Genomic DNA, 15,488 nt, shown 5'->3' with positions numbered 1-15,488 from the left:
GGTTCAAGCAATTCTCCCACCTCAGCTTCCCAAGTAGCTGGGATTACAGGTGCCTGCCCCCACACCTGGCCAATTTTTGTAGTTTCAGCAGAGATAGGGTTTCACCATCTTGGCCAGGCTGGTCTTGAACTTCCGACTTCGTGATCCACCCGCCTCGGCCTCCCAAAGTGCCGGGATTACAGGCGTGAGCCACGGCGCCCGCTAATTTTGTATTTTTAGTAGACATGGGGTTTCAGCACGTTGGCTAGGCTGGTCTCGAACTCCTGACCTCAAGTGATTTGCCTGCCTTGGCCTATCAAAGTGCTGGGATTATAGACGTGAGCCACCACGCCCCCCCCAAAATAATATAAATTTATACCCAATATATATACTATGCAAATCTGAAATCTTACTATGTAATCATAGTACGGATAATCTTCTAATACTTGATGTATAAAAAGTGCCTAAAAGGAAAAAATGTAATTTAAAGAACAGAAAGAAATAGACACAGAGAGAACACCTTAATTAAAATTCATTAATTGCAACAGTGGGTTCTGTTCTAAAAAGGCAGTGAAAGCATACTGGAAAAAGCTTTGGTTCTGGAATAAACTCCATGGATTCAAACCCTAGCTCTAAAATTTAGTAGCTCTCTGACCTTGGGCTAGTTATATAACCTACCAGTGCCTCGATTTTCTTCTCTGTAAAATGTGCATAATAACAATAGCTTCCTCATAAGGTTGCTGTTGAGAATAAGTTAGTTATTGAACATCAGTGTTCAATAAATGTTAAGTATTATTATGTCTTATCTTTCCTTCAGGACTATAAGGTCGATGAAGCAGAAATAATAAACTTTCACAACTATATGTCCTGGTAAATCTTTATGGAACTAAACATGCTTTTTTAAAAAAAATTAAACGATAACAAATGAAATAATAACTAAAAAAAAAATACTTACTTTGTAGCAGCAGCAAAATGTCTGTTGGGCACTTGAATGTTTACAACACAAGAACAAAGTGATGTCTGATAAACCATCTTGGAAAGGCTGTGCCTTTGATGATGTATCAAGGCTTGAAAGGAAAAACGTAAAATATTAACATTAAATAATCATTATATTCATAATTTTTTAATTTTAAAAATCAGTATTCTCAAAATGAAAACAATATTTTGTGATTTTTAATCCTTCTTTTAAAAGTGTAATAATAGCCAGGCACGGTGGCTCATGCCTGTAATCCCAGCACTTTAGGAGGCTGAGGCGGGTGAATCACGAGGTTAGGAGATCGAGACCATCCTTGCTAACACGGTGAAACCCCGTCTCTACTAAAAATACAAAAGATTAGCCAGGCATGGTGGCACGCGCCTGTAGTCCCAGCTACTTGGAAAGCTGAGACAGGAGAATCGTTTGAACCCAGGAGACGGAGGTTGCAGTGAGCCGATATAGCGCCACCGCACTCCAGCCTGGGCGACAGAGTAATACTCCATCTCAAAAAAAAAAAAAAAGTGTAATAATAGAAACCACAGTTCTTGAAACTAAAAGCAGGTAAATACATCTAATATTTAAACTGTCTTATCTTTTTTTTTTTTCTTTTAAAGACAGGCTTTCACTCTGTCACCCAGGCTGGAGTACAGTGGCATGAACATAGCTCACTATAATCTTGAACTCCTGGGTTCAAGTGGGCCTCCCTCCTCAGCCTCTCAAGGCTCTGGGGTTTTCATCTATTTTTAACTTAATCTATTTCATATTCATCAGAGTATGTTAGTTCTATTATTAGGGAATATGTATATGTATCTCAAAATTTCTTAATTTATTTTTTCATTTTTACAATAAATAAGACATTAACACAGTTGCCCAAGTACTTCTGAAGATAAGAACAAAGTAGGGCACTGGATCTGCGAGAAATAAGAAAAACGTGCACAGGTCTTCGAAGGTATTGTTAATGTTCTATTTTTTTAAGCTTAATAATGAATATTTAGAATTTCAAGCTATTATTATTCTTTATATTTTACCTATATTCTTTTGCGTGTGTAAATATTAGAAATATGTTTTCATTTAAAGATTACAAAAGTAAAGTCTTCCTCCTACACCTGGCCCCCAGCTTCTCTCCCATGTTAGCAATACCTTATGCATCTTTTTAGAAACACTATATACATATATAAACATATAGGTACCAATATATTTCCCTCCTCTTTTATAAAATGGTAGCATACTCTAATCACTATTCATCTTGCTTTTTCAGCTAAAGGTATTAGAGCCTATTTTCACAAACATACACACATATACATGAGATGCAGATGAGATTTTATGTGTGCCTTTCATAAAGGTGTGTGTACATGCATACATTTGAGAGATCATTTCATATCAGTTTATAAAGATTTTATTGCCTAGTGTGGTGGCTCATGCATGGAATCCCAGCACTTTGGGAGGTCAAGGCAGGCAAATCGCTTGACTGCAGGAATTTGAAACCAGCCTGGGCAACATGGTAAAACCCTGTCTCTACAAAAAAATGTACAAAACATTGGGCCGGGCGTGGTGGCTCACACCTGTAATCACAGCTGTTTGGGAGGCCAAGGCAGGCGCATCACCTGAGGTTGGGAGTTGGAGGCCAGCCTCACCAACATGGAGAAACCCCGTCTCTACTAAAAATACAAAATTAGCTGGGCATGGTGGCTTATGCCTATAATCCTAGCTACTCAGGAGGCTGAGGCAGGAGTATTGCTTGAACCCGGGAGGCGGAGATTGCAGTAAGCTGAGATCACACCATTGCACTCCAGCCTGGACAACAAGAGCGAAACTCTGTCTCAAAAAAAAAAAAAAAAAAAAAAAATACAAAAAATTAGCCAGGCGTGGTGGCGGCACACACCTGTAGTCCCAGCTACTTGGGAGGCGGAGGTAGGAGGATCACCTAAGCCCAGGAGGTTGAGGCTACAGTGAGCTGAGCTGTGGTTGCCCCACTGCACTCCAGCCTGAGAGACAGTGAAAATCTATCTCAGAAAAAAGAAAAAGATTTTATCTTTTAAAGCTGCAAAGCACTCCACTGTGTGGCTATATAATTTACTTAATCAGTGGCCAACCATTAGGTCATTTGTAATGTCTTACTATTATAAACAGTGCAAAGTGAATAATCTTATACAAACATCATTTTGCACAAGTATATTTATAGAATTTCTAGAGGTGAATTTGCTGACAAAGGATATAAACATTTGTAATTTTAATAAATACTGCTCATTTAGTAACAGTACTATATACATTTCCCACCAGCAATGAAAAGATCACTTGTTTCCACACACTTGTGCCAACATAGTATTTTTGCATTTAATGCTATATTTGTCTACGATGCACCATCTCCAAATCTTTCCACGGCCTACTCCTCTTTTTTTTTTTCTTTTTCAGACAGGGTACTGCTCCTTCACCCAGGCTGGAGTGCAGTGGCACAATCACAGCTCACTGCAGCCTTGACCTCCACAGCTCAAGCAATCCTCCCACCTCAGCCTCCTGGGTAGCCAGGACTACAGGTGTGTATCACAAGCCCAGCTAATTTCTGAGTTTTTTGTAGAGACTGGGTCCCACCATATTGACCAGGCTGGTCTCAAACTCCTGAGCTCAAGGGTTCCTCCAGCCTTGGCCTCCCAAAGTGCTGGGATCATAGGCATGAGCCACCACTCCCAGCCTAATCCTATTTATATCAGCTCAAATGTCATTAAAGCTACATGCCAATTTCATCTCTAATCTTCCAAGCTGAAGTGCAAGATAACCACCGAAACTGTGAATTCTGTGAACATATAGGAGTGACACCTGAGGCAGTGTAGGAGACCTGTCTGCCACTGAGAATTCTTTGCAGCAAAGCCACAAAGGGCTACAATGGCTAGGAAGAAAAACTGAAACAGACTAACAGGTCCAGTTCCTGTCCTCGAGAATCTCAAATTTAGTGGGCTATATACTGTTATACAACAGTCTAGAAGATGTTCCACATTTTTAAAGAAGCCAGTTATCTTGAAAAATCACATATGATAAATGAAGGAACAAGCAATTATCCATTCAAAGCTTGGCAAACACTTCCAAACAATTCTAGTTGTACTCAACAAGAACCTAACAACCTTGGAAGATCCCAAAATAATAATTCTCTTGGGGAAACAAACAAAAAAATCTCTTGAACATATCAATTGCAATCTGCTATTTTAAAAAATCAAGGCCAGTCACGGTGGCTCATGTCTGTAATCCCAGCACTTTGGGAGGCTGAGGCAGGAGGAACCCTTGATCCCAGGAGCTCAACCCAGCCTGAGCAATAGAGTGGAACCCCATCTCTACAAAAAATTTAAAAATTAGCCAGGTTTGATGGTGCACAACTGTAGTCCCAGCTACCCAGGAAGCTGAGGTGGGAGGATTGCTTGAGGTGGCAGGATCACTTGAGCCAGGAAAGTTGAGGCTGCAGTGAGTTCTGATCTCACTACTCCACTCCAGCCTGGGTGACAGGAACCCTGTCTCAAAAAAACAAAACAGGCTGGGCGCGGTGGCTCACACCTGTAATCCCAGCACTTTGGGAGGCTGAGGTGGGTGGATCACCTGAGGTCAAGAGTTTGAGACCAGCCTGACCAAGATGATGAAACTCTGTCTCTATTAAAAATGCAAAAAAAATTAGCTGAGTGTGCTGGTGCAAGCCTGTAATCCCAGCTACCTGAGAGGCTGAGGCACAAGAATCGCTTGAACCTGGATGGCGGAGGTTGCAGTGAGCCGCGCCACTGCACTCCAGCCTGGGCAGAAAGAGCGAAACTCTGTCTCAAAAACAAACAAACAAACAACAAAAAGCAAGCAAGCAAAACCACTACTATCAGTCATGACAACCAGAAACTACAATTTTCAACAGAAATCAAACGCTACAAACCAAAAGAAATCAAATACCACTATTTAAGTAGCACTGTTAGATCATGATATCTATATTTTCAATCCTTTTGTAGTCAATTTGTCTAGCTGTATTATTTTATCTCCTTTATTAATACACTGGTCTTCCCCTTATTCTTAGCATATAACTTCACTTGCTACTTCAGAGAAAATAGCCCTCAGAACTTCCTGAACTACTGAGTCTCCCTGATCCAGCACTCATTCTCGAAATCTCTCCCATCCCGTGGCAATGAGATAGAAAACAACTCCCTCTCCTTTCTTATCTCTTTTAATTGATAGTGAAAGGTTAGAGTTCCCTTGAGGTCAGTCCTATACTGCCTTCTCACCTGACTCTATAATCCTCACTCTCCCTAGGGAATCGTATCCATCTATTCTTGCCTTTCTGCTACAACCATCACAGTCCAGGCCACCATCACCTACCACCTGGATTACTGCCACAGCCTCTAAACTGTTCTGTCTTCCACACTTGGCCCTCTCCATTTCTTTTCCACCTATTAGTAAGACGGATCATTTTAACATGAAAATTTCATCATGTCCTTAAAATACTTGGATGGCTAAACTTGGCTCTTTGAACAAAGGAAATTTTTACCAACGTACTCCATGAGCTACTACTAAACTGTCTAGTGAGCATCCTCTAGCACCACTCTCCCTCATGTTCACCACACTTCAAATACACTCATCTTCTTTCACTTACTTGACCCTGTTCTTTACCACCTAAGAATTTTCATAATCTTCCATCTATGACATCTTCCCCTATTGCTTTCCACTCCACTAGTTCATAGTAATACAGTTATCTTTCAACGACTCTACTTAACATTATTTCTTCAGAAGAGTCTCCCCTGAATAGATTAGGTCTCTCATATACATTTGTATAGCATCTTATACTTTTCCTTCACAGCACTTACGACAATTTTAACTAAAGAAATAATTATCCAGGTCGGGCGTGGTGGCTCATGCCTGTAATCCCAGCACTTTGGGAGGTTGAGGAGGGTGGATCACAAGATCAGGAGTTCAAGACCAGCCTGGCCAACATGGTGAAACCCCATCTCTACTAAAAATACAAAAAAAATTAGCCAGGTGTGGTGGCATGCTCCTGTAATCCCAGCTACTCGGGAGGCTGAAGCAGGAACTGCTTGAATCCCAGAGACAGAGGTTGCAGTGAGCCAAGATTGCGCCACTGCACTCTAGCCTAGGCAACAGAGGAAGACTCCATCTGAGAAAAAAAAACAAAATGTACACACAAAAGTTAGCTGGGCATGGTGACGCGTGCCTGTAGTCCCAGCTACTCAGGAGGCTGAAGCAGGAAAATCACTTGAACCTGGGAAGCAGAGGTTGCAGTGGGCCAAGATCGTGCCACTGCACTCCAGCCTGGGCAACAGAGTGAGACTCCATCTCAAAAAGGGAAAAAAAAAAAAAAAAAGAAATAACTGGCCAGGCACGGTGGCTCACACCTGTAATCCCAGCACTTTGGGAGGCTGAGGTGGGTGGATCGCAAGGTCAGGAGATCAAGGCCATCCTGCCTAACATGGTGAAACCCCGTCTCTACTAAAAATATAAAAAATTAGCCAGGCATGGTGGCGGGCACCTGTAGTCCCAGCTACTCGGGAGGCTGAGGCAGGAGAATGGCATGAACCTGGAAGGCAGAGCTGGCAGTGAGCCGAGATCATGCCACTGCACTCTAGCCTGGGCGACAGAGCAAGACTCCGTCTCAAAAAAAAAAAGAAATAACTATCCAAGGCTGGGTGTAGTGGCTCACGCATGTAATCCCAACACTTTGGGAAGCCAAAGCGAGTGGATCGCTCATGCCTATAATGCCAGCACTTCAGGAGACTGAGGTGGGAGGATAATTTGAGCCCAGGAGCTCAAGACCAGCCTGGGCAACATAGTGAGACCCCGTCTCTTGAAAGAAAAGAAAAGAAAAAGAAAAGAAGTATCCAATTAATTCCTGCTCCTCAATAGATGGTAAGCATCATGGGCAGGAAATGTATATAGCTTGTTCAGCATTGTATACCTAGCACCTAGCACAGTGTTTGTCAAGTGAAGACTTTAAATAAACATTTGTTGAATGAAGAAAATTTGAACAAATGAGAGCAAAAACTCGACTCAAATATTATACATTACAATACATGAAAGGGACCATTTTTCTGATGATCCATTTATTCATTCATTCATTCAACAAATAAGCCAATGAAACATGTGTTAGCACTGCTTGAAGAATTTAGGTACATCAGTGAATAAAACATAAAAATCCCTATCCTCATAGGGCTTATGTCTACAGGGGGAAGACAATACCAATAAAAATAATTGGGGGATGGAGGCACTGCAGGATAAAAGGGATTGTATCAGGGGAAAGTGGTTTGCAATTTTAAGCACAGTGGTTAAGACGAGCCTCATTAAAAGGGTGACATTTGAGGCCAGGCATGATGGCTCATGCCTGTAATCCCAGCACTTTGGGAGGCCAAGGTGGGAGGATCATGAGGTCAGGAGTTCGAGACCAGCCTGGCCAACATGTTGAAACCCCATCTCTACTAAAAATACAAAAATTAGCTGGCCGTTGTGACAGGCGCCTGTAATCCCAGCTGTTCAGGAGGCTGAGGCAGGAGAATCGTCTGAACCCAGGAGGCGGAGGTTGCAGTGAGCCGAGATCGCGCCATTGCACTCCAGCCTGGACAACAAGAGCGAAACTCCGTCTCAAAAAAAAAAAAAGGGTGATATTTCAGCAAAGAGTTGAAAGATATGGGAAAGTTAGCCACGCAAACACCGAGGAAGTGTTCTAGGGCAAAGATCCTAAGGCAGGAGTGTTCTTAATGTGTTTAAGAAACTAGAAGGCCAGTTGGTTACAGCAGAGTGAGTGTGAGGGAGGATAGATGGAGAAGAGGTCAGAGAGGTCAGCTGGGTGAGGTGGGGGTAGGAGAAGGTAGGCACAAGGTAATATCGAAGACTTGTACACCAATGCTACTCAACAGAAGAATAATGTAAGCCGCATGTACAATTTTAAATTTTCTAATAACTACAATACATAAAAAGAAACAGTAAGTTAATATTTTCTCACTAATACCCCAAAGTATTATTAAATTATCAATGTAAAAAAATTGGGCTGGGTGTGGTGGCTCACGCCTGTAATCCCAGCAGTTTGGGATGCCAAGGCGGGTGGATCACCTGAGGTCAGGAGTTTAAGACCAGCCTGGTCAACAGGGCAAAACCTCATCTCTACTGAAAATACAACCATTAGCCGGACCCCGTGGCATGTGCCTGTAATCCCAGCTCCTCGGGAGGCTGAGACTACAGAATCACTTGAACCTGGGAGGCACAGGTTACAGTGAGCCGAGATCATGCCACTGCACTCCAGCCTGGACAACAGAGCAAGACTCCATCTCGGAAAAAAAAAAAATTACTGAGGTATTTTACATGTTTTTTTTTTTTTATGCTAAGCCCTCAAAATCTAATGTATATTTGACAAATTCAATTCAGATTAACCACATTTGAAGTGCTCAATAAATAGCAGCTAACAAAATGAACAGCACAACTGTAGGCCATTCTAAGGGCTTTGGATTTAGAAAAACGGAAAGGCTTTGCAGAGTTCTGAGCACAGGAGTAACATGACTGAGGTCCTTAAAGGACGAATTTCACTACCCATTGACAGTAGACTGTAGAGAAATCCAAGTGAGAGATGGTAGCACGTTGGAACAAGGTAGCTGCAGTGGGGCAGTGAGAAGTCAGAGTCTGGATTTATTTTAAGCGTAAAGCCAACAGGATTTGCCAACTATTTAATGTAAAGTGTGAGATACAGAGAGGAGTCAGCCAGGTGCAGTGGCTCAGAGCCTGTAATGCCAGCACTTCAGGAGACTGAAGTGGAAGGATCACTTGAGCCCAGGAGCTCGAGAGCAGCCTGGGCAACATAGTGAGATCTCATCTCTACCAAAAAAAAAAATTAGCTGGTCATAGTGGGCCCCAGAGGTCAAGGCTGCAGTGAGCCATGACCGGGCCACTGCACTCTAGCCTGGCCAACACAGTGAGATCCTGTCTCAAAAAAAAAAAAAGAGTCAAGAATATTCTGAGGTTTTGGCCTGGACAAATGAAGGATGGAATTGCCTTCAAATGAGAAGAAAAAGACTGCAGGCTATGACAATCAGTTTGATTTTAAACAACTGCAAGGTGCTGATATGCTATCAAAGTGGAGATGTAGAATACTCAGATGAGTATAAGAATCTAAAGTTCAGAAGAGTGATCCCAACTGTAGATATAAATTTGATAACCATTAAGGTATAGACAATAATCTGCTGGGCACGGTGGCTCACGCCTGTAATCCCAGCACTTTGGGAGGCAGAGGTCAGTGGATCACTTGAGATCAGGAGTTCGAGACCAGCCTGGCCAACATGGTGAAACCCCACCTCTACTAAAAATACAAAAATTAGCCGGGCATGGTGGCTCGTGCCTGTAATCCCAGCTACTTGGGAGGCTGAGGCACAAGAATCGCTTGAACCCGGGAGGCAGAGGTTGCATGAGCCGAGATCGTGCCACTGCACTCCAGCCTGGGTGACAGAGCAAGACTCCATCTCAAAAAAAAAAAAAAGATATAGACAATAATTGGCCATCCATTTCTCCAACAGCCAGGAAGAATGCTGGTATTGAGGCTGATACCTAACAAGAACAGTAGCTACTGTGGCTTCCAGTGCTTTAATGAACCTCAGATGTGGGGCCTTCTGGAAAAACATTTGCAATTTCATATTGTTGAAGCATTCATTGTATCCCTGGGGGTTTTAGCTATGTTTGCTGTGGCTGAGCCAAGAAAGAAGGCATATGTCGACTCCTACAGAAATGATGATTCCATAAAAGATTTTGAGGAGATGAGGAAAGCTGGTATATTTCAGAGCACAAAGTGATTTTGCAATATAAAGAATTTCTTTGGGTTGAATTACCTAAAAGTTTGTCACTGACCTGTGTTCTTGAACTATGAAATGTGAATATGTGGGCTAGACAGTTTCTCTTGATAAGTAAACAATTAAAAAAATAAAAAAGATAGACAATAATCAAAGCCACAAACTTTGGATGAGCTAACCAAGGAGTGAATTTAGATACAGAAGAGATGAGAATGAAGGATGGAACCCTGGCTTCCAGAACATTCCAAGTAAAGAGACTGGGGAGAGGAAGAGGAACCAGCCAAGTAATGTGAGAAAAAATGACACATGAAATAGGAAGACAATTAACAGAGAGATATCCTAGAAGCCAAGAGAAGAAAATTATAATATTCAGGTATTTTTGGTTTCTTTGGATTTGTGTAACATAACGATTTCTGTCATACATGAAGATGCCTTCAACCTCCTTTCAGAAATAATATACATTTTGGTTTCCTCACATAGTAGGCATCAGGGTCTGTTATTATCTCTTGTCATCCCTAATTTTTGAGCAATAACTCTCTTGACACAGTTTTCCTGCAAAGAAACTCAAAAAAAAAAAAAAAACTGTGATGCAGTGTTAAATATACATATATCACTGACCTACGATTGCAAGCTTCAGTACTTCCTCTGCCATTTACTAGTTATATGAACTTGGCCACATATCTAATAAGATCAGTTTCTTCCTCTGTAAAATGGGGGTAATGCTGGCTACTGCTTCTACCTAAAGACCTACCTAAATTAAACAATATATATCACTGGACTTCAAAAACACAAAATAAAAGCAAAAAGCGTTGCACAGGCCGGGCGCAGTGCCTCACGCCTGTAATCCCAGCACTTTGAGAGGCCAAGGAGGGCGGATCACCTGAGATTAGGAGTGCAAGACTAGCCTGGTCAACATGGTGAAACCCTGTCTCTACTAAAAATACAAAAATTAGCAGGGCGTGGTGGCACACGCCTGTAGTCTCTGCTACTCGGGAAGCCGAGGCAGGAGAATCGCTTGAACCTGGGAGACGAAGGTTGCAGTGAACTGAGATCGCGCCACAGCACTCCCAGGCTGGGTGACAGAGCGAGACTGCCGTCTCAAAAAAAAAAAAAAAAATTGTTGCACAAGAAACGGCTGTCATCGTAGATAAAAAGTTGAAATTATTAAGATGAAAAGAGGCGCTACCAAGAGGCACTACAGAATTAGCCTTCAGATGATAAACGTTGACCCAAATTAGACCACCTATGGAAGTTTAAGAACTGGAATCGCCTATAACGATGTAATTCAGAAAGCACCAAAAAGCACTTTGAAAATTGCTCTAGTTTACAGACTTAAGCCACTCAAATACATCATCTTTCCCTTACCAGAACTCACCTCACTTATCACACTCCACTATCCGCAGCCCACAGCCCAATATCAGAGACGACCCAATCCTTGCCTTCCCCATAGGTGGCTGGAGAGCGCTCGATGTACGTCCCGCTCCCACTCCCTCCCTCAGGGTGGACGTCTTCAGAATGGAGTGAAACCCTTCATAAGGTCACTTTTAAGTAGTAATGACCCACCCTTTGAAAAACCTAGAGACCAGCAACAGCACGAGGCATTTTCAGCACCCAGAGCAGAATCCGCCTTGCACTCTGCTGCAACCAGAGACTCGATGCCAGAGCCATTTCCCCTGCAAGACAACCCCCTGCCTTACCTCTACCCATGCACCTTACGGCCGCCGCCATGTTAGGCACTCCGGATTGCGTTCACGAAATTGTTCCTACGTTTCTACTGGGAAGAATTAAAAAAGGGTTCCGTTCTAGAATCCGCAAAGAGGGAAGGAGTTAAAAAGAGCAAGAGGAACGGGGCGGGGACCAAAATGAGCTTTGCTGCCGGCGTGGCGGTGTTACTGTTAGTCCTCCGTGCTGCACAGGACCCTGTGTTTCGTGGTTCCGGTATGGCTGGTTAACCACCTTCGGGAAAATACGATCCTGTTGGAGATGCCGTGATTATTTTAATCCTTCCTTCTTACTCTTTTTCTTTTTTGATCCTGCAAGTGTACTCAGAGCGACAATTTTAACAGGCTGTGAGAGTACTTAATACCCAACGTAAAATCTTGAAAAACAGGAACCCCGAAGCCCACTAGCTTTTTCCGCCACTTTTCCGGCCTTGGAAAGACTTATTTAAAAAATTCTCTAGGCCTTTTCGCCGCTACCCAAGGGAGGTGTCCAACTCATTGACAAACTTTCTTTGTTAATTGTCAAACTTTCTCTCAGCGCAAGATCAACCTTAGCTTTAAAATCTTACATTAATCTCTACATTTACCCCCTGCTGGCAAGCGAGTAGACTTGCCATTAGGATCAATTGAATAATAATACTTGACATTTATAAAACATTTCTAGTTTTAAAATGGCAGCTCCAAGACCCACGCACAAGTTATTCTGATAGGAAAAAAAAAAAAAAAAAACCCAGAATGAGGTACTTTCCATTACGTCACAGCTGTCAGTGTGGTTTATCTAAAACAAATCTGATTACGGATTTTATCACTTCCCAGTTTACCTCCCCCACAACACACACACACACACACACACACACACACGTTTCTCACCTCCATAACTTGGTTCATTCTATCTTCTCTGCTTCGTGTGTACTGTACCCTGCATCACCTAGGTAACTTTTTAAAGATTTCGCCTCAGGCTATGTTTCTTTTAAACAGTTTTGAGATATAATTTACATAGCATACAATCTACCAATTTAAATTGTACAATTAAATGGTTTTTAGTATGCTCAAAGAGTTGTGCAGCCATCACCACAATATATCAGTTCTTGTCACCAGTCTGAGCTTTTTATGGGTAGAAACCATCTTATTCATTCTTGTAACCTCAGCACATACTTCAGTGCCAGGCCCATAGGAGGCTCTCAGTAAATGTTTGCTGAATAAATGAATATATGCCTACATGAATTAGTGACTCAATTAGAATGGCAAGCCTGCCAAATTAACTTGCTTCAATGAAGCTACCCACAGGAAGATGAACTGGATCAAAGGCATTTCCCAGGTGCTTTATTCATATTTATACATAGTACTCATCTACATGAAAAATAAGATTTCTAATGTATTGCCTTGTCTTGTTAACACCTAAGCAGTTACTTCAAAGATTCTCTACCAATTTGTGACTTATGCAAAAAAATCGAAGAGCTTAAATCTATGTAACCTTTTCCTTCTCTCCCTCGCTCCCTCTCATCCTCCCTTCTTTTCACAAATATATGAGTGCCTGCCATGTGTCAAGCAGTGTACTTGGCTATTCATAAATGAAAAAAACTAATTCAATTTGAGAGTAAGTACCAGAATTGGAGCAAGTTTACCCAGTCAATTTCAGAGAAAAACAAACACTCAGATTAGAGGTGCTGGTCCTTAGACCCTATATCCGTTTCTTTTCCACAGTCCACAGCTGGGGTCAGTTGGCCCCCATCTGTGGACTTTTTTTTTCCCCTCTCAAGACAGGATCTCACTCTGACACCCAAGCTGGAGTACAGTGACAAGATCATAGCTCATTGCAGCCTTCACCTGCTGGGCTCAAGTGATCCTCATGTCTCAGCCTCCCAAGGGGCTGGGTCTACAGGCACACACCACCACACCTGGCTAACTTATTTTTATTTTTCTTTATAGACAGCGGGGAGTGTGGGGTGTCTTGCTTTTTTGCCCAGGCTGGTCTCAAACTCCTGGCTTCAAGCAATCCCAAAGTGCTGGGATTACAGGTGTGAACCAACACAGCAGGCCCCATTTATGGACTTCTTTATGTCTACTGTTCTAACAAGAGAGTTTAAACATCCTATATTGAAACTATTATCATATAGTATGCTTACATACCATATAGTATGCTTATAGTGGTAGCCTAATTAAAGTAACGTCCTGTACAGGTACAGCTCACCTGTTGCCCACTCTGGTCACCAGAACTCGATGGCATTAGGTAGAATCCAGATTCCAGTTTTGTATATAACAATACATAAAGAGATTCCTTAGCCTGAGACTTTATTTTTATTTTTATTTTTTTGAGACAGAGTCTCGCTCTTTCGCCCAGGCTGGAGTGCAGTGGCGTGATCTCGGCTCACTGCAAGCTCCGCCTCCCAGGTTCACCCCATTCTCCTGCTTCAGCCTCCTGAGTAGCTGGGACTACAGGCGCCCACCACCACACACGGCTGATTTTTTATATTTTTAGTAGAGACGGGGTTTCACCGTGTTAGCCAGGATGGTCTCGATCTCCTGACCTCGTGATCCACCCGCCTCGGCCTCCCAGAGTCCCGGGATTACAGGCGTGAGCCACCGCTCCCGGCCTTAGCCTGAGACTTTATAAAAACAACAAAAGGACTTTATAAAAACTACAAAAATCCATACTCTGAAATGAGAACTCTAAGACTGTAAATATTTAGTACATAATGAGTTTCTTCTCACTAAAAAGAGGTAATAGAGCAGGAATATCCAATCTTTTAGACCACACATAAAATACACTAATGATAGCTGATGAACTTAAAAAAAAAATCATCAAAAAATCTCATAATGTTTTAAGAAAGTTTACAAATTTGTGTTGGGCCACATTCAAAGTCATATTGGGCTGCATGTGGCTGGCAGGCTGTGGGTTGGATAAGCTTGTAATAGAGCATTTTGGTTAAGCAGCTGTGCTCTGGAGCCAAACTGCCTAGGTTTGAATTCCAGTATTATCACTTAGTAGTTGTGTGACCTGGGGCAAATTTGTATATTTCTCTGGGCCTTGGTTTCCCTGATATGGGGCTAATAATAAGATAATTTACTGAGGTGCTTACTGAAGTACTTGGCACAGAGTAAGCACTCAAAAAATATTAAGTGTCATTATTGAAGAACCAGTGAGAGCTCTGAACCAGAAAGGCAAAATGAATAAGCTGTTCTAGTACTCCTTCCAATATCTGCTTATTTCTTAACATGATCCATGCTGTTGTTATTCCCATATGTATAAGGATGTCACTTTCTTTATATTAGAACTTTTATATGTATTTGCAGAAGGTCTTTAGACTGTATTATGCACTTAAAATTCACTTTAAAATGCAACTTTTGATTTCTAGGAAGGTTTATACTTTCCAGGAGTCTTGGCAAAATGCCAGCTGCCAGCCTGCTTGGCTAATTTCCCTGGGAAGAGCTAATAAATATTTGTCTAGCCCTGTAACTTACTTGATCTGTGTTCTCTGCCTTCTTCAGCCATCTTCCAGTTGAGCTGGAAACTTCTTTGCAAGAAGTGTCACTTCCCTTTGGGGTTCAAGTTGAAAATGGATTATCGGCCGGGCTCGGTGGCTCACACCTGTAATCCCAGCACTTGGGAGGCCGAGGCAGGTGGATCACCTGACGTCAGGAGTTTGGGACTAGCCTGACGGACATGGAGAAACCCTGTCTCTACTCAAAAAATACAAAATTAGCCCGGCGTGGTGGTGCATGACTGTAATCCCAGCTACATGGGAGGCTGAGGCAGGAGAATCACTTGAACCCAGCGGGCAGAGGTTGCCGTGAGCCAAGATTGCGCCATTGCACTCCAGCCTGGACAACAAGAGTGAAACTCCATCTGAAAAAAAAAAAAAAAGAAAATAGATTCTCTTATTAGACAAAAATAAGGAACTCCAAGACATTTCCTATTTCAGCAATGTGCATCAGAATCACTCAGAAGGCTTGTTAAACTCAGGTTGCTGGGCCCCACCCCCGGAGCTTCTGATCCAGTAGGTCTGAGGTGGG

At 42.4% G+C, this 15,488-nt stretch overlaps 1 protein-coding gene across 3 annotated transcripts in view; it reads right to left on the bottom strand.

Annotated features, from left to right (window-relative positions):
* MRPL1 (mitochondrial ribosomal protein L1) overlaps positions 1 to 12,046 on the bottom strand; it is a 107,229-nt gene extending 95,183 nt beyond the window's left edge. Inside the window, exons 1-2 of one of the 3 annotated variants that reach the window (XM_054485582.2) lie at positions 11,451 to 12,046; positions 935 to 1,046 (exon numbers count right to left, since the gene is read on the bottom strand). In XM_054485582.2, the coding sequence (XP_054341557.1) occupies positions 935 to 1,046; positions 11,451 to 11,481 (143 nt within the window). In that variant the 5' untranslated portion in view covers positions 11,482 to 12,046. The other 2 variants (XM_054485585.2, XM_054485584.2) reach the window with 2 other exon arrangements.
* Between the last annotated feature and the right edge of the window lie 3,442 nt (positions 12,047 to 15,488).

This window comes from Pongo pygmaeus, chromosome 3, assembly GCF_028885625.2.
Source record: "Pongo pygmaeus isolate AG05252 chromosome 3, NHGRI_mPonPyg2-v2.0_pri, whole genome shotgun sequence".
Lineage (NCBI taxonomy): Eukaryota > Metazoa > Chordata > Mammalia > Primates > Hominidae > Pongo > Pongo pygmaeus.
This window is presented reverse-complemented; position numbering and strand designations above follow the sequence as displayed.